We start from the raw sequence: 19,778 nt of genomic DNA on the forward strand, positions 1-19,778 counted from the left end.
CTGGTTATTGCATGGAAAAGCACATAGTCAGTTTTCTGTGCCTCCAAGAGAATTTGTGTTAAAACCTCTTTTTTTGAAGTAATGGATGTTCGGGAAAGCCAAGTCTGGAGGAAGGAAATCGTGTTTGGTATCTTGGCAGGTACCTCATCAAGCTTCACATTTGTCCTCTTGGCTGTGTGGGATTGGTAATACAGGTTGTTGAGAAACTGGAAATCAATAATATCCGAAAGAATTGGTGGAAAAGTTGATGCAGAAATCTCTCCATTATTTTTAAAAATTCTTTATCTGGTAGCAAGGAAGGGGCTATTCTTCCAATATATAAATGAGCTCAAGGTCTCTATTTTGTGTCTTGAAATTTTTTGCAAGCTCAGCTAAAGGAAAAGCTTGGTTTCCCCCTGCAGCTGGTTTAGTAACATTTATATACATCTGTGAAACCTGGCAAGAAACTTGAGTGTGGAATATTGGACTCCTGAAGAATTGTTAAAACAATTTTCTTAACATGTTACAGAAGTGGCATGTCCTTTTTATTCCTGCTTTATGACTTTCTCCTCATAACAGCTGCTTATTGAATGTTGACTCAAGGCTCAGTTACATAATAAATAGATTTTTCCACTCATGTTGTGTTTGTTTAGTTACATTCAGAATACAGTCACACTTCTTCTGAGTACCTTGGCTGCTTGAAGTATCTCCACTATCTTGTTTCCTCCCACTCTTTCCATATAGGAAGCTGAAGAGAAAGATGTTGTGCTGAGATCTTATAAAGTACTGTTTTGTTTGCTTCCAATTGACTTTTCCGATCTCTGAGCATAGAACCGAAAGGATAAAAATGCTGTCTGTCTAAAGAATGAGAATGTGGTCATAAACTCTGAGCCTCAGAGCAGTATACACGTTTGCTTTTCCTGATAGCTTGAGATAGTTTGTCTTCTGATTACAGAGAAAAGCTAAAAATATTTTGATAGCAATTGCCATCACAGTAGAGTGACAAGAAATAATATGTTGCCTTTATTCAAAATTAAACTGTTTACTATGCTTGTCATAGAATTATAGAATGATTTGAATTGAAAGTTACTCAGTTCCTTGGTATTTAGGCATTTTGAATTCTCATTCCTTGGGTGATAGGTGATAATAGTGTCTGCTTGAGTGTTGGTCATAGTGGCAATGAAACTATGTCGTTTGCTGTAGGTTAAGTAGGAGGATAAATGTGTGTGTCCCTTTGTTCCTTAGTGACTTCTGGGAGGTTAATTAACAGCTAGTTTTGAAGACATAGCTGTGAAATTTTGGGTAGAGAAGCAACCACTTTATGTCGATTCTGTCATCTTCTGCATCTTCTGATGAATATTTTTGGATATTGAGAAAAATGTTACTAAAGGAATCCTAATAGATAGCATATAGTCCTGTAGCATATAGTCCTTCCATTGCTCCCTGTGACCTGCTTTGAAATTAGAATTTTCCTTCAGGAAGTATTTTTCAGAGCAGCAAATTCTTGCACATGTGACCAGTTTTGTGAGGAGAACAAGCCTTTACATTGTTTGGAAATGCTAAAGTAGGAAAAGCAAAATAAAGATGAAGGTTTGGTATTGATTCACTGAAGAAGGAGATGAGCATCATTAATCAGGGTGTTTGCTCCTGTCTTGCCAGGATACAGAGGTTGTGTTATTTTAGGTACCTGTTAGCTCTCCATCATTTCATTTATGTGGCTGTGTTATGGCTTCCTTTGAATGCATATTCTTTGGAGCAAGAGTTACACTTGGCATGTGTCTTTTTCCCCATAGAGAGCCTGGATTAGGTTTTCTGTAAGTCTTATTTTAAAAAATACTAGTGTGTAAGTCTTCTTGACACCCCATCTTAGGATGTTTGACATCAGGCAGGAGTACAGTGTTAGTGATTCCCTTCTGTTTTTGGGTGTCCATAATGGCCTTTCAGGGTACTGCCTCTCTAGTACTGAGCTGTTGAATTGCAATACAAAGTAAGAACTTAACCAGTGTACCAACCAAGAATTGCCTGTAATGCACCTGACTGCATCCTCAAGGCAGTGTCTGTCCTTTGGGAATAAATCCTGCCTGTGGTGAGTGCATCTCAGCTTTCTGCTGGTTAAATCTCAGTTACTACCTAGCCCATCAGATGGGTTTATAGTCAGCCTGGTTTTGAGGCTATTACCAGTCTGGTGGTTAGTCTTGACTTTTCTGGGCTTGTCTGCAAGGTTAGCTGTTGTGAATATGAAATGTCTAAAAGTCATCCTTCTCTTTAAGTCTGTTTTACACCTAAGCTAAACAATGTTCATGTATGATAAGAAATCTTTCAAGTCTCTCATGGGACCTTTTGTTGTGGTGTGTTTTTACCTTTAATTACCTTTTAAATTACTGTTTGTGCAGATCTGCCATGCCATAATGAGAACTTTACAATGAAGAATGATCAAATAGAAAATAATCATCAGCAGTGCTGACAGGATTTGTAGCTCACTTCCACCTTTTTTTTCAGTATCAGGAACTGCATATTATTTTAGCATTAATATAGACTATTTGTGTGCTTTTGAATGATCCATGCAATTATGTAAATAAATTGTGTTATTATGAATAAACCTTGGTGAAGTTATCAAATGAAAAATACTGTTTTTACAGTTAACTGGCAAGCATTTGCTTGTAGCTGTGTCAAGGTTAATGCTACTTGTAAAAGAACCTAATGTTTCTAATTCTCATACATTTTACTTAGGCTGTATACACATTTTCTGACAGTACCCATGCAAATGGATTAGTACTTGTACATTAATAACTTCAGAAGACTTTGGGGTAACTGCTTTTCATTTCTTTTTTTATGAATTAGCAATACAATATTGGCCCTTTAGGCTCAGTCTTACAGTCTGCCTCACGGTGTATGTGAGAACCTGTAGTAATTTATGGAGACCTTTCTTTCTTTTGATAATACTGACTTTTTTTGGCTATAGTTTTTTGATTCTGTTTTATGTTAGAATATGCACTTACACTAACAAATATCTGTTGTCTGTATTTCTTGTAGTGTTGGAGTGCTCTGTGCATATGCTGCCAACCAGCATTTAACTAACCAAGTCCGAGGAGCAAAGAAACTGGTTAACAGTAATTTTAAAGATCTGAAAATTTTCCTTAATGACACTCCAGCGGTAAAGAATTTTTTCTTTACGGGGAATGAGGGTGGGAGGGAAGAGGTATAAATAAGAAATACTGTGGAAAATAATTATTTTTTTCTGTATACCTGCAGTATTTTTTTTATTTTTTGTATGTCAGTCTCACTAAGTAGAATAAACAGTGCAAGATAAGATGTTTTCACACAGTAGTAAGTGCTTAGGAGTTGCACTGATGGATGAGCATACCTTGAAGAACTTCTGAGCTACGCCAACTACTTTGGTCGTTAGCTGCTGTGATGCTTGTAGGCCCTTTTCCTCCTACTGAACTAGGGTAGATCACAAGCAGAAGATAAATAATTTGGGAAAAAAAGGTTCTAAAAGGAACCATTTAACAAAAGTATGACATGAAAACTTGGATTCCTTGTTGCTCTTTATTGTTTCCTTTTTGGAAATACTTCTGGGCATAAATTTTGGGCATACTTCTATGGGCCTTGGACAAAGCCACAATAACTTCTTTTCCAGGAATATTTTGGACTGTTTTCTGTATACCAAAGTCTCATTGTACCATACAATGTGTGTGAACAGGAAAGATTCTTTTCTTTCAGATTTTCCTTAGTGTTCCATAAGTAGTTTTCTGCATATCATGTTTTGTGTTGGGAAAAAAAAAAAACTGGTTAGGAAGATGTGTGGACAACGGGCAATTTCAATTCTTAGTAAATTTATAGGGGGCAAAAAAAGTCTGACATTTCTATTACCTTGGCTTTCATCAGTTTTAATTATTTGAATTCAATTTTATTAATCTGTTTTACTTCCATGTGACTGATAAATTAGAAATGTTGAATCTACAAGTGTGGATTCCCAGTCACAGTAATTCTGGGATGCTTTTCTGCTGACCAGGGCTGTGTGAGAGCAGGAGACATCTTGGAAGATGCCTCAAATGTTTTCCTGTCTGGAGTTGTTCCCCAAACTTTTTTGTGTGTGGTGTTTGTGACAGATGGCTGCTGGAGTTACATGGCAAGAAGTGGTGGTCATGCCAGTAATCTCTCTTGAAACAGAGTGCTCTTGGTCAGTCTGGGGCTGATGCTGGGCACAGAAGGATCAATGCAGTCACATCAGAAACCACCCGAGTCTCCTTGACAGTGTTCTGACAGAGAAGAAGAAGGAAATCTGTTATGTAGAAGTAACTCCTTTAATAGAAGAAAAAAAAAAAAGAAAAAAAAACCAATCAGGAACTTCAGAGGAGAAAATCTGTTATGTAGAAGTAACTACTTTAATAGAAGAAAAAAAAAAACCAAAAAAACAAAAAACCCCACAAAAAACAGACACTAGCTAAAATGTTGACAAAAACACTTTGTAATTAAATTTGAAAGTGTCAGGACTTGAACGCTTCTGCCAGAGCTTAGTCAAAGTCTCACTTAGTAGTTTTTTGGTTTCAGTGTGGGATTATTACCTTTTTCTTTTTAGACTTAGTGTTAATGCAGTCATCGGCTGTATGTCATGAGTCATTTTGTCAGACAAGGTGCATGAGTATCATGTATATACACACATTTGTAAGAACTTCCTGAGGAAAGGAGAAGAGCTACAGTTTTTTGAAAAAAGTTCTAGTATCCAGCTAATTGTCTATAAAGCTCAGAAATTCGAACTGATGTCCTTGACTCATCAGTATGAGGTGTGTGCAGCAGATAAGAGGATTTGAAAGAGAAGTCCTGTGTTAAGAGTTCATGTCACAGGAGATTTGCAGACTGTGAGTATTGAGCAATAACACCGTTAGTCATACAGAATCGCCTTTTGTCTGGGACATTGCTGGAGACAGTGCAAAACCTTTGAGACCTGTAGCCCTTCAAGATTTTAGTCCTTTGGTTAACCTAGGCAGACCAAAATAATAAACAAGCAAAAATATACATACAGCCTTCTAAGTAAGAATCTCTCAATTTTATTTTCTCCTGTGTTAGAAGAAGGAGGTCCACCCTTTACTTTGTCATTTAATTAGATTCACTGATCAATAGGTTGTTTTGAGGGTGGATTTTTTTGTCTTTTTTTATTTCACAGAAAGTTTGAGACTGCAAGCCAGATATACTTTTGTACACATTTGAATCAGGCTTAAAATTGGAAATCCATTTCTCAAGTGTTTTAACCTTCACACACTTCAGCTTGATTGGGATAGAATTCATAGTGCATTATTTTAAGCATGCAGAAACCAATAATGTCTTTTCAAAGTTAGTGTAATTTTTCCACTTGGGATGGTTCTTTACTAGCTTTTTCTCCAAACCCAGGATTTAGTGGTAACTGAGTTGCTGGTCTGCATTGTTATGGTGTTTGGTAGAGCTCAAGTTGAGACTGGGCCAAATCCACCTGGGGGTAAGGAAGACTACTTGTGTAGAGAGCAGACAAGAGAAGCTCTGAGAGGCTGCCCAAATACAAAGCCATTGGCTTTGTGAATTGTTTCAAAGTTGCCACCAAATCACTGCCACACCTTTCCAGGAAGGAGGAACTGGTGCCAGAGAAAATCAAGTAACAGAGTTGAAGACATGGAAAACCTTGTTGGCCTGACTGACTTGAAGCCTCCTTAAGGCTACTGTGCCTGCTAGTTAATATTTTTGAGCTAAATCATTGACCACAGAGCTGTTCCAATTAAGTAGACGTGCCAATCAAACACTTTCTTTATGTGCAGTTCTGTTAAGCAGATAAAATACTTGGTTAGTTGAAAACAGTAGAAGGCCAGTGTTTGGAGGGGTTTGCACACGTATTTCAATTGTTTCAGAGTGACTATTTGACACATTCAAAAGGGTTACCTTTTTTCAGTTCTTTTAATAGTTTTTTAAATAATTTTCTTCTCAGCAAATTGACTACTTGGTGAACCAGTATAACACAACTAAGGATAAAGCACTGTCTGACCTAAATAGTAAGTATTTTTATTTAAAGGGGGTTATCAATGTATATTTAAAAGCTTCAATAAGATAATGTAATTAGTTCATAGTGCAAAGTGAAATTTCATTTATAAGAATATGGTTTTCAAATACAAGTGCTGTTCTCAGTGATAAATGACACTAAAATCCTTTTCACATAAAATGTCTCAGAGCTGGTATAATGCATAGTATTTACTGAAATAAAAATATTTTATTAAATTATCATCCGATAAGTCAGGCTAATATTTTATTTTCCTTTTTAATTTTGGAATACATGTCCCTCAGGTGTTCAAATTGGAGCCAAATATCAAGGAACAGAGCTACTAGCAGTAGTGATAATTCCAATAAGAGAGATCTCTGTTTATTTTTCGTGTTCTACCTTTGTCCTCTCTTCAGCTCGAGTTGAGTTATAAGCTTATCTTCTTTCTAAAGCTGCTTAATGTATTTGCCATTTCAGAACAAGCAGTTGAAGAGCAGGAGATAAAATTTGAATTAGAACTTCTGCATCTTCTCCTTCAGCACAGTTAACAGTGTGAGGCATGCTATTTAAAGCTCTCAGTAAACAAAAACAGACAGAAAACTGCCCTTTTTTTTGTAATTTAGGATTCATTTTCCAAAATTCCCAATAGAAAGGGCTGACCATAATCAGTACACACAATGATTCAAGGTGCACTGTGTGCCAGGTGTTTATACATAATGCATATTATGTATATAATTTATAATGCATACAGGTTTCATTGTTGGATTGAGAGATTGTTGCTGGGATCAAACTGTGCAGTTGTGGCATTGTGCCACTTATAATAAATTGAGTCTCATGTCCAGAATCTCTGCTTCTGTGTAGGTTTAAAATGTATATTAAAAGTAGTTTTCAGTTCAGCCAGCTTTGCATACCCTGAGTTAATGTGTCTTGTCTGTGAGAGGCTTTATTGTACATTGAATATGCCTGTGAAAGTAGTAGTAGCAGTAGTTGAGTAGTCATCCTACTTAATTCTCAGCAGGAACACTCTGGTCTAAAAAAGAGATGTAATTTTTAAGTCTGTGATAATAATAACAGTAATAATAAAAAATTGATGTTTGTACTTCAGGTGTTGCCTTGAAGCTTTCCAGCCACTCCAAACTGAAATTTCAAATCAAATGTTTATTTGTTCTCAAGGCAAATTATAATGTTAGTTAACAGATCCTATGGGGTCTGTGATGAGAGCAATCATCAAATAAAGATAGCTTTTATTTTCTTGAAATATCAGAATTAAGTGTGTGACACCTGGGTACAGAAGGATTTTTTCCTAAGGGAATCAACAGTAGTAGGAATCTCTAGAGAACTGTAGATGAGTTGGGTTTGCCTACCCTAAGGAAATGTGGAATAATGTTTTCTGCTTGGTAGAAGTTCTCATCCCAAGCCAGACATGACAGTGCTGACAGCAAGGGATGCTTCTGTACCAGGCAGTATTCCCAACTCATCAAAAGGAAAACAACTGATAAATCAGTTTACTGTGATCTGAAAATGGAGAGGACCCGGTGATTACCTAAAGGATGTGTCACATCAAGATGTTTCACCAGCTCTGCTCAGCGTTTCTCTGTTGCTTTGCTGAAGCAAGGCTCGTTTGTTTGTGGGCAGGGAGACGGGAGGGTGTGGAGGTGGGGGAGCTGGGGCTGTGGTGTCAGTGCTGGATGTTCTGCAGGAGGGTACAGGGGCTTAATGAGCTTAAGGGATTTCAGCAGGGCTGGCTTATGGGTGACCTTGGTGTTGCTGGATACATGAGGAACAGGAGAAAGGAAAAGAATCCACTTCTTCGTTTCTCCTGCAACATGAAAACGTAGTGTGCAATGAAAGACTATGCCACAAAATTTCTGTCCAGGTGCTGGACCTCTTGAAGAAAAATTGTGGAAAAAATCCTGTTCCCAAAAAAGTAGCAAATGCAGTGAAATATGCATTGTGGAGTTTGTTGAAACTCTTGTGTATTTTTAACCATGTGGTCAAGTTTTAATGAATATTTCCCACCATATTTTGATTTACTTCTTTCATTTATAAACTTATAGCTAGCTAAAGCAGAGCTGTGTCCCTGCATTACCTTCTGTCACTCAAGTTCTCTCAGGCTTTAGAAAAATTTCAATGATATATGTATATTTATTTGTATGTGTATGTATGTATGAATGAAATTATACATATTTTATATATATATAAGCATACATATATGTATATACATAATATATGTATTTGTTAAGTAAAGAGTCAGAGAGCAGGTAGTTTAAGAGACAGTTCAAATTGAGCTAGTGTATGATGTGCTGGTTATTTTTATCTCTCCATACTACAGATGTTGGACCTGTGCTTGGAACTAGAGTTCAGGAACAGCTGGGAAAAGAAGTGCGTCCTGCACTTGATGCAGCTCTGACAATGGCAGGAGGTAAAGATGTACATGTTGTTGTATAATATTCTGTTGCCCTGGTAAAATAGGCACAGCATGGGATAGCTTTGTGCAAAATACCATGAGTCAACAGACTATTTTTCTACATGCCTGGATATTTCTTTTAAAGAGAGGATTTCAGACATCTTAAGATTGACAAATACACTTAAAAGCGAAATAAAAATTTACGTGCTATTGTTGATACTTAGTTTGGCAGTCATTGAATAGGGATGAAATCTGAATTTCCTGCTCCAGGTTGCTATCCCTTTCTGCTGAATATAAGAGAAACTAGGAAAACTGTCCTTTTAGAGTTGCATAATTATTACAGCTCTTTGCAAATTAGTCAGGGATTTTTTCTTGTACACTGCCAAGATTATTATGAGAGTGTTAACCAGCATTTCTTCATTATATCTTTGAGTTTGGCATTGCTCATTCTTAGTTTTCTCTTTCTCTTTAGAGAAAATATTCCTTTGTTATTTATTTTTCCATTTAAGGCTTCTTTTTTCATGAATTAGATACAGTTTACAGAACAAAGCGAAAGCATCCATGAACTTGAGTCACTTTGATTTTTTTTTTTATCCATGAATTCTTTCTCACTCACTTGTCATCATTCTCCTTTTTTTTGCTTTATTTCTCATAATTTTCTTGAAGTCAAAGTGGAAAGGGCTATCAAAGGTAAAAAACACAGTAAAACCTTGTGTGGTGTGAAGTGCACTTTGTTTTTGTAACTTTGTGTATTCTTAGTTGTGTTTGTGTGGTTCTCTGTTTACTAAACACCTGCTCAGTGTTTGGGATTTTAATTTTCTTTCGTTTGGTGTGATTGGGTTGGAATCTAAAGCCTGACAGTATGGAGCACTCACTAATGCTTGGCTGATGCAGCATGATCCCCTTATCTTTCATCTTGCAGCTATATAATTTGTGAGTTGGAGTATAAGGAAAATACTGAGAATACAATTTGATGGATATGGGCTTTTAGTTTCTAATGACCAAGCATTAAAGTTCTTTACTGAAACCACTGAGGAAGGAGAGGTAGGGAAACAGTAGGAAAGCAGGAAGTGGATGAAATACCAATAAAAGTAACCTGAGCACATTACTTTCTCTGTAGAAAAGCACAAGTGGTATATTTTATATGCAAAAAGTACATATTCTGTGCTAGAATTTTCTCTGCTAGGGTTTTTCTGGGAGGGAGGCAGTAATTAAATCAGTATTTTTACGATCATATGATTTATGCATGTACATCTTCTCTTCATATCTGTTCCTGTAGGCTGCATTATAACAAAAGTTTTTTTAAAATTTCCACATCTTTGCAGCCATCAGAGAAACAAAGGAAGCACTGGAAAATGTGAGTGTCTCTGTAGAGGTTTTGCAGGAGGGAACAGAGAGACTTCATGCAAACTTGACAGATGTTAAAATGCACCTGAGCAACACCCTCAATGACTCTGCGTGCAATGCGGCTCAGGCTGCCTCAACTTGCAATATCATCAGGAATTCATTAGCTCAGCTGAACATCAATGCCAATTTTAGTGGGGTAAGAGCTTTTAATAATATTTTTTCACACTCTTAAAGTGTAATTGCCTTGAATAAGCCAAGTAGTATTTCTGCCACAGTGGCTTGGTGTGTGCTGTCACTTGTGAGATAAGTGACCTTCCTTTTTTCTGTGTTTCTGGGTAATTCCAGTCACTCTTTTCATCTTCTGTGTAGAAAAGGATAAAATGTGTGTCAGGCAGCTATGTTAAAGTGCTGCTGTGGGCAGTGAAATCATCTTCCCTCCCAAAAATGCTGAGGGTTAAGCTTCGCTTTTGTACAGCAAAGGTTTCACGAGTGTTAAGGAAGATTCTCCTAAAGATAACTTTAGTTTCTTTACCCTCTCTCCTAACTTTGAAATATTTACTGAATTAGCAAAACTGCTACTTCGATGTGACTCAGGCATGTTTTTTCCTTCCCAGTTGCCAGGTGTGAGCTCGCAGCTTGCAAAGATCAATGATGTCCTTAAAATAGACCTTTCTAGTCTGGTTCAAAAGGTATGTTTCTTGACAGATTTTTAAACTCTTAATGAATAAACTGGGATATGTGTATCACTTGGTTTCTCAAGCAGAATTCTTTTGTTGCCACCTCAACCTGCTTCATAGTTGAATATCTCTCATTGTTTGGCCAGGATTTAACACTTGAAGTATGAATGCCGTGCTTTGTATCTCCAGCATAATACAAATCTAAAATGTTTCACAAGTTTTCTGCTTGAAAGAACAGTCCTTAAAAAATGAAAAGACAGAAATGTGGATCCAGTAACATGCGATTTATTTTTTGTCTCAAACTAAAGAAATAAAAAAAATCCATGGTCTCCTGATTAGTTTTATTGTATTCCAACTATCTTGAAATATTCATTTCAAATTCTTTATGTGCATATTTAGCATTAAATCTGCTGCAATGGACCAAGTGTAATGGCTATTAGTATTTTTTGCAAGACTTTCCACAGAAAAACTATGGTTTTCACCTAGGAAAAGAATGGCTTAGTTTGAGTGGTTGAAAAATCTAGGAATCTGAAAACGTGCTAGGACTAGAAGGCACTTTTTGAAATCAAAGGCTGTGTGTAGGGGTTGAGACCCCTTCTTGCTTCTGCAGTGATCAGGCTTGAAGGCAGGAAGGCTTCAAGTACTCACTGCAATGGTTTCTCTCTTCTGTCCAAATGAGCTACTGAGCTTGGTCCCCATAGTGTGGACCCCTTCTTTCCCCTTCTCACTGAAGAAGGCATTGCAGTGTCTTTAGAGGCAGTTGGATTTCGTTGTTTGCAATATGGATTTCACGTTTGGAAGGCACAGACTTGGAAGCAGGAGGTGTTAGGCTGGCACAGAATAACTCCTGTCATTTAGTGAGTCTTCATATGTGTGTTTCTGGCTTTTAGATGAGTTGTAAGACCTGACAGGCAGCAAAGTTTGAGATATCTGTGACTGATTCATGTGGATTTAAATATAGATTTCCCCCCTGCCAAGGAATATTCTGGCGACCAAAGTATATCTGAAATACTTTGGAGTTCCTATTTTGCTTTCACCTTTTCTAATATGCAGTGATAAAACCATATTTTTCTTAATATTACCATATGCATTTTATTATGTGTGTGTTTTTGATCCTTGAATAAAAGGTAAAAAAACTGCAAACAATTTGACAATGAGAAACATGCCATAATTTTTTCACCTGTTTTTCTTAGGGTTATGCTGCATTTAATGATACTCCAGACTTGGTGGTGAATCAAACCAGGAACATTTTATCAGGTGAGGACAAAATATCTTTTCACTTTGTTTATTGTTTTTGTTTTCTTTTATTGGCAATATATTTTTTTGGCTAAGTATCATTAGAAATGGAAATGTGAAACGTAACTATTTTTTTAAATTTGGTGCCAGATGAAAGAAATGTAGAAAGCAACTGTGTCTTGATGACGACTCTAAATTAAATCTAAAAATAGACCATGTGGTATTTTATAGAGGAGTTTTTTTCTGTTAGGCTTTTTACTGCTCAGGTAATGATCCTCACTTCACACTGACGCTTTATTTGGTTGAAAAACTAATTTTCCTTGACTGATGTGTCTGTATTAAAGAGTGTGATGTTAGAAAAGCTGACCCCCTCCTGCTGCTGTATTAAAAATGTGGTAGATGGCAAAGTGAAAGTCAAAATACACCTTAAGGATGACTGAAATGGTGTCTCAGTTGTTTTGTTACTTAGGCTGTACACTTTTCGCTCTTTGCCTGTACCTGTATGGTATGTATACTAATCTGTTCTAATTTTTGTTCTTGCATTGTGGACCTGTTCTGCATTATATATAAGCAGCTGTTCCTTGTAAGTTTTTCTGGTTTGTTTTTTTTTTTTTCTTCCCCTCCTGGGCAAAATGAAGCACAGTATACATATAAGCATAGTGTACTGTGGGAACTTGCCTGTAATGAGCCAGTGTTCTAAAACTGATACTGTGCTTTTCATTAGGAAATCTAGGGCAGATTTACTCATTTTCCATATCTGAGATTTTCCATGTGTAAACACAGACAAAATATCATAATTTATCTATTTATAAATTGTTGGGGCTTTGTTTGTATAAAAACGGAGTTTGAGCTACAAAAGCAAATAAAATAAACAGGTTTACTAGGAAAAAAATGCATTTATCTGTAAACTTCTAAAAGAACTGTGATTTATTACATGGTTGAGTTTGAGGAGTAATCATCAAAACAGACAAAGGCTTGTCCAGTTGTATTTTGAGAAAGAAGGAAGTGTTGCCTACCACAAAATTACAACCTGTAGTTACACATCCTGCTTTTTCAAGTATATTTCCAGTTTAAGGAAGAGAAGATTATAGAGAAACTGCATTTTACACAGAGACAATATGTATAATAAGTGAATTAATCATGTCTTTGTGTATCTAAATATTGTCTATCTAAACTGTAAGTAGAGGGTAGCATCTTCGGTCATAATCTGAGGGGAAAATTGCTTAATGGATTGTTACCTCAGGAGTGTTGCTAAATAATTGGAATGAGTTGATTAAGTAATCTCTTTTAATAAGATTGAAAACAACTAGTATAGATTCTCAATATAGGCAGTCCCATTTCTGTCACAGTATTGTATTCCAAAGATATGGAGTTTAAATAGATTCTGTTCTTCTCCATTGTAAACTTGGTAGCTAATTGTCTTGCTCAGTGTTGACATTTGCAATATTGCATGAAAAGCAACATTTAGGTTGGCTAGATAAAAAGTGACACATTAATTATAATGAGAGGAAGGAGGAAGATCTCTGGCTCAATGTCTGCATCTTGAATCATTGAACTGAATGCTAAAACAAAGTGTACGTTTTGAAATGCCATTGTGCTACTTCAAAGCTTGATGCTTTTGTTGCCTGCTTGTGTTTTCCTCACACTTGTCTTCATGGCTTGCTTGTTCCATGTTGCAAATGGCTTAATAGCATTTTATAATGCATACATGGAATGTAAATTTCCTCTAAGGATCTGTAACAGTGAAATATGTTTGTTCTTTTAGATATCAAAAGTGTGCTGGAATCCATTGGTTCAAATATTACTACCTTCACAAGAGCGCTCCCTGTTCAGAAGATTTTGGCAGATTTGATGGTGCATCTTACACAGAGTGAGGCATATGTTCAAGACTATTTTCCACTAGTGGAGCAGTATGATTTCTACAGGTATGTACAAGAAGTAAGGCAGGACTGAAGTGCTACTTGTTAATACTTTGTAATATTTTAATGTTCTGTAGAGGCAAATAAACTGTTAATGATGAGCACAGTTAAAGAAAGATGTATAAAGCAGTTGTTTGGTACTGGCATTTTGGTAAAAGGAAAAAACACAGCTAATCAATAACTGGGTGCTGTTTCACCACAGTGCAAAAGGTCATTTCTGCTCTGCAGACCTTCAGGGCTTTTTCAGGAAGGATAGATACAGGTGGATGTCAAAGATGTAACACCCAAAGGAACTGATTATTTCATAATGCCAGGGTGACCTTTTATCTAGGTCTTGTTTCCATTGAGTTGCTGGTGAATTGTGAGGGCAGAGAACCAGAGAGGCTTGAAGGCAATCCATTGTTACTGTGCCTTCTGTACTGCAGAGCAGGAGTAGCAGGGATTCTGCTTCACACTTGTAAATATTCGTGCACCTGTGCTTGCCCCTGCTGGTCTTTGTAGTTGATTGTACCTTGTGAAAAAACATACTTCTTGAGACTTCCATGTTTCTTACAGTTGAGTAACATCATATTTTGACTTGTAAAGCTTTTCATTTTATACCATCTGTCTTTGTTCAGATTTAGTAATTTCTGTCCACAGGCTCTTCAATTTCTCCCTACATTTTGTTTGATACTTTAGTTGACTTTATAATCAATATTTGATTCTGTGTTTGTGCCATAATCAGTTCCACTGCTACAGAATGTGTGTTGTTGGCTTTAATACAGTGATAAATAAAAGTGAACAGAAAACTGAATTTTTAGAACCTTGCTTAGAATCTTACCTTTAGTCCATTTCTTATCTGACAGTTTTTGTGGTGAGCCTAATTTGACAAATTTATTGATATTTTCATTGAAGCTCATATTGCATTTAATCAAATAAACATATCGTTTTATTCTGCTACAAGAGAATATATCTCATCTATATGGCACTTCAATACCTTGATCATCAAACCTAACCTAACAGTACTTCAAGTACAAATGAAACCAATAAGCCTGTAGTTGCCCAAATTACTTTCTATTTATTCCTTTCTTAATTACAGGTACATTATTTGTAGTTCTTAATATGTATCCTTTTATAAATATGCCTGTTAGCATTCTTTTTTTTTTTTTTTATTGGCTGTGCGTGTTCATTGCAATAGTTCTTTTACAGATTTTTCTCTACAAAAGTACAGGGAAGAGAAAAGGAAACTTAAAAAAAAAAAGCTGAAGAAATGACAAAAGAAGGGAAAAGAAGTGGAGAGGGCATCGTGAGAGGATGAAGGGATTGATGTGTAATGTGTGATTAAATGGATATGCTCCAAATACCTGGACACATAGAACTGTTATGTGATGTAATTAATAAAAATGAAAGTTCATTTCCTATCCAAGATTTTTCTCCTGATCAAGTTCCATTAACTGTTCCATACATTGAAAGCAGTCCAGGACAGACACATAAAGCCTAGGTTTTTACAGCCTTAAATATATTTATTTACAATTACAAGCCTAGCACAGTGTGCAGAATTGTTGGTAAGCCTCACAGTAAGAGCAACGATGTACTTCACAACCAATGGCTAGTCCACATTCATAAATTTCTCCATTTATTCATGAATAAATTGCTGTTTGAACATCTGCTTTGAGTAATTGTTTGCTCCACTTGGAGCACTTTTATTCTTCACTACAGTTCACCTGCATTTACTGGGGAACACCTTGCTCCTGTGCTGTGTGTTCCCCAGTCCTTCAGTAGCAGCTGACTGCAATCCAGCAGTGACTGTGTGCTGGCCCAAAATACATGCTAGTGTAGCAAATATGTGTATCTTTGCTGACACTGGTTGGTCAAACAGAGCCATGAGTGGGACATTTGGGAATACAGTATTGCATGATGTCTCCTGAAGGTATCCAGTGTGTTCTTCATGTGAAAATAACCAAGAACTTTATCTTTTCTTCCTTAGGTGGCTGGGTTGTCTCATTCTGTGCTGCATGTTGGTCCTGATTCTGGTCTTTTACTACCTTGGATTGCTATGTGGCACCTGTGGGTATGATAAACATGCTTCTCCCACAACCAGAGGCTGTATCTCCAACACTGGAGGAAACTTTCTTATGGCGTAAGTTTCACTTACCAGGGAAAAATAAAATAAAGGTAGAAAGTTGGTTTGGTTGAGTTTTTGAAGGACCAAATATGAAAAGAATTTGGTTTGTTACCTAGGTTTATCTGCTGAGAATAGAAATAAATACTGATTTCACACACTTATATTGAGGGACTTGGGGATTTAGGATTGTTCTTTCATTGAGGATCACAGCTGAAGGATAAAACCTCTGAATTTACCATTATAAGGCGAGTGCTGTGGCTAGTGAATTTCTGTGCAAGTTCCTTTGGAAAATGCAAAAACTGGGGAAATTCATAACTTTCTAGTAAACTTGGAACATTTTTTCAAAGTTGTAAAAACAGCCACGCAAGGAGACAAGAAACACCTGATCTTCTGAGAGTGTTTCTGGGTGTTTTAGGTTGAAGAGTGCCTGGGAGTGATTTAATGTCATTTCTGCTGGGGGCAGGAGAAGATTGCATCTGAAAGTCTAAAACTTCTTTGAGGGCACAAGAGAGTTGAATTTAAAAAAGGAAATTGTATGGTTTTAAGAATGACAAAAAGATGTCATTCTTAAAACACTTTGCATGCTCAATGCTAATGTGAGGTTTCAAATTTTAGCTGAAGACTTTACAGGGCTGAAACATCTAACATCTTTCAGAGGGCAAGAACATATTTGGAAAACAGAACTATTTCAACCATCAATCAGTTTTCTTTTTGCTGTTATAGCTGTTAAGTGTTAGCTTCACTGTTGCCCCAAGTGTGTATATATATATATATATATACACACATATATATGTGTGTGTGTATACACAATGTGTTCTTATAAAGCAAAAACATACTCAATTTCTTTTTCAGTGGTGTTGGATTCAGTTTTCTTTTCTCCTGGGTGCTGATGATTGTAGTGGTGCTCACTTTTGTCACAGGTGGAAATGTAGAAAAATTGGTCTGTGAGCCCTTTGAAGATAAAAATTTATTCAAGGTGAGGTTATTTGTGTTATTAAACAATTAATAGAATCCCCATGAGTCCCAATGGTCTTGTCCATTCTGTATGGCGTATCATTAATTTTAAGTGAATTTGGATCTGGTTTTACTTCCTCCTTACAAACCAAATAGAGACATTCATCCTTTCTTGGTTTAATTTGCTTTCCAGTGTTAATACTGCATGCTTGTCTCCTGTTGGAGACAGATTTTTCTGATTCAGTTGTTCCTTGGTGATGGGGAGTTTTAATACTTACTTTATGCACCAGAGAGTTTGAATTTGCTGGTTTTGCTTGTATTTTCCTTAGTGGGTGATAAGCTTAGATGTGGTTGTGTGTCAAAAGACCACATATGAATAAATACATAAAGAAACTTGGAATTATATTAACATAACTGAATTTTGTCTTCTAGGTTTTGGATACACCTTACTTACTAAATAAGCATTGGAAAAACTATCTTGCTGGCGTCATCTTTAAAAATCCAAATGTTAACTTGACTTTTGAAAAAGTGTACAGGTATTAGAGTTGTGATTATGATTTAATTCAGTTAATATTTAATTATTTTCTTTCATTCAGTTTATACATACTGGTTTTGTGGTAATGTTCTGTGCTTCATATTTTGAGCTCATCAAAACATTGCACATGTGCCAGAAGACATTCTGATTCTAGTGATTCTCAAGCAAAACCTATTTATTCCTATGTATGAGTTATTAGAGATAGTCACCATACTACTGTATAACAATACTAGTCAAGCTAATTGATAAAATACTTTGCATCTTTCAGAAATTGTGAATCACTTCTCTTATTGACTGAGCTTCAGAAATATAATCAGTATTCTGTTTTCTAAAGGACTGATTTTCTTAGAATAAGAAAACATTGTTAATAATTCTGTTAATACTTGGTCCTCAAGGTGGTTTTTAGGCTGATCTGTGTATTTGTATTTTTCCAGTGATTGCAAGGAAAACAAAGGAATTTATACTTCCCTTCACTTAGAATATCTGTTTAATATCAATGAGCTTTTAAATATTAGTATGGTAAGTAAAGAACCTATGAATGAGTGCATGATTCTGAAGGATGTTGGCTCATTAAACACCATCTAGCATGTCTGGGTTTTTTATGGGATTTTGGTTTTTACACACAAAACATCCTACAGGGAGGCAAGGGCTGGCCAAGCTAATCTGAAGGAAAGAAGTTGATTTACAAATAAGATATTTTTTACCAGTCTCAGTGGGCCAGGGATGATTTTCTGATGTGCTTTTTTAATGTGGTGATAATAATCTTTGTTTCAACTTTGAAACTTGTGTGGAGGGTTGAAGTCTATCTTCCAAAGACTGTTTATGGTGTTCAGTGGCAGTTTTCTTTTTATATAAACATCTGTTTGGGTGTGTTCTCCTCTGAGTCCAGTCAGATTTATGTTGATGTTGATCCAGATTTATGTTATCTTGGTTCTAAGAATTATTCTGGTTTGGTTGGAAGTAGTTGGGGTAAAAGAGTCCTTTCAGTTAAGCTGTAATGATATATGACTGCACTGTCATTACAGGACTGTACTAATTATGGGGTTGCCTTTAATACCTGTCTTCATTACAGCAACCCCTTAGGGTTACATGTTCCATTCTGCAAGGTACTGTACCCACCTAACAGATACAGTCCCTGCCCCAGATGATAGACAATGAAAATGAACAAGGCAGATCCACTAAGAGGGAAAGTTATTTTGAGTTTCCACAGTTGGCTACTGGAGGAGGCTGCAAAGGAAGTCAGATTTTCAGATTCTTCAACTATAGCTCTGCAGCCACTGCAGGTAACATGGTTTGGGTGCAGTGCAGAAAGGTTCAGGTAACAATAACCAATCACCTTTAGCCACCACTAAAGGTATTTAGAGGAGTCTCATCCAGTCCTGTGGCAAAGAGTGTCTGTCCTGGCCACAGCTGAGATACTGACTTCTCTAGGTTTCCTTCCTTAGGGCCAGGGGTAGAACTTAACATTCTAAAAGGATAAATTTCCTGGAGGGATGTTAGTTAAAACAGAATGGAAGGCAAGTAATCCATTGGTATGAAAGAGACAAAGGCAGGTTAGAACATGGCCTGGTGGATTCTGTTCAGTTTAATTGAATTAAACTGATGTGAGCAAAAAATCAATATGTGCTTCTTCATGGAAATGAGGACTCAGCAAAAGCAGGATGCTTTGGGCAGGGGCTATAGCTGAATATGTGCTAGTTGCAAACTACTTTTGTAATTTCTTTGTTTCTCTCTCAGTATACAGAAGATGTAGCACTTAAAATTGAACACATTCAGATAAACCTCAGCAAAATCATTCTGCTGGATGAAATTGGGAAGGAAAATCTTCTGAATTTCAGCTCTTCAGGAATAGATGGGATAGACTTTTCAGCATATTTGACAGAGGTGAGACGATACTCAACTACAGACGTGACTGGGACAAAACATAAAATAAAATGTTTGTTTACCAACCTGTAAAACAGCAAAATCTGCTTATGTGTGAAACACCATGTTTTGGAGGTTCATACAAGTTGGGGAAAAAAACACTTAAGAAGTTTAAGTTAATAAATAAAAAAATAAGAGTAGACAGATAGTATAGTTAAGTGCAAACTGTCTGTAAATAAAATAACAACATACTCCTTTTCTTACTGCTTACATCTTGTTTCAGATCAATAAAAGTGTTACCAAGGTTGATCTTCTCTCATTTGCTAATGATTTAGAAGCAAGAGCAGACCAGCTGGTAAGTCCAATTCAATAGTATAATAATATATAAAATATATCATTTATGAACACTTCACAGGAAGCAAAGGCATCTCTGAGCACTGAGGTCTGCCATTGTTACACATCCAAAATGGAGTTAGAGTGTGCATTCAGTGTGTATGCAGGTTTTGCCACCAAAAGGAAATGGAAAATAAATTTATATCTGAGAGTGAAACCAAATTTTACAGTATTTGGCAAGAGCTCCAGACAAGCATTTGGACATCAAAATCAGAGCAGAAACTTCTGTCTTCTGTCTGCAAGGTGGAAGCCACAAACATAGGAAATACCCTTCACAGGTGCCTTTCCAAGTGACTGGCTAAAAATACTTAAAATTCTGTGCCACTCACAAAGAAGAGGGTGCCTCAGGGTGATGCCCAC

General features: G+C 36.5%; 1 protein-coding gene across 13 annotated transcripts in view; it reads left to right on the forward strand.

The window, feature by feature from the left end:
- The window catches only part of PROM1 (prominin 1), a 61,301-nt gene that overhangs the window by 31,387 nt on the left and 10,136 nt on the right, over positions 1-19,778 (forward strand). For 8 of the 13 annotated variants that reach the window (XR_005626516.1, XM_039699043.1, XM_039699052.1 and 5 more), the window contains 14 exons: positions 3,013-3,133; positions 5,936-5,999; positions 8,316-8,405; positions 9,716-9,933; positions 10,352-10,426; positions 11,608-11,671; positions 12,225-12,233; positions 13,416-13,575; positions 15,536-15,688; positions 16,526-16,649; positions 17,060-17,163; positions 17,597-17,681; positions 18,900-19,046; positions 19,309-19,380. Coding sequence is in view for 12 of the 13 variants with exons in the window: in XM_039699043.1 (XP_039554977.1) it covers positions 3,013-3,133; positions 5,936-5,999; positions 8,316-8,405; positions 9,716-9,933; positions 10,352-10,426; positions 11,608-11,671; positions 12,225-12,233; positions 13,416-13,575; positions 15,536-15,688; positions 16,526-16,649; positions 17,060-17,163; positions 17,597-17,681; positions 18,900-19,046; positions 19,309-19,380 (1,486 nt within the window). In the remaining variant the exon portion in view is untranslated. The remainder of the gene's footprint in view (positions 1-3,012; positions 3,134-5,935; positions 6,000-8,315; positions 8,406-9,715; positions 9,934-10,351; positions 10,427-11,607; positions 11,672-12,224; positions 12,234-13,415; positions 13,576-15,535; positions 15,689-16,525; positions 16,650-17,059; positions 17,164-17,596; positions 17,682-18,899; positions 19,047-19,308; positions 19,381-19,778) is intronic. The other 5 variants (XM_039699046.1, XM_039699048.1, XM_039699054.1 and 2 more) reach the window with 1 other exon arrangement.

This window comes from Passer montanus, unplaced genomic scaffold (genome assembly GCF_014805655.1).
Source record: "Passer montanus isolate IOZ18808 unplaced genomic scaffold, ASM1480565v1 scaffold13, whole genome shotgun sequence".
Taxonomy (NCBI): domain Eukaryota; kingdom Metazoa; phylum Chordata; class Aves; order Passeriformes; family Passeridae; genus Passer; species Passer montanus.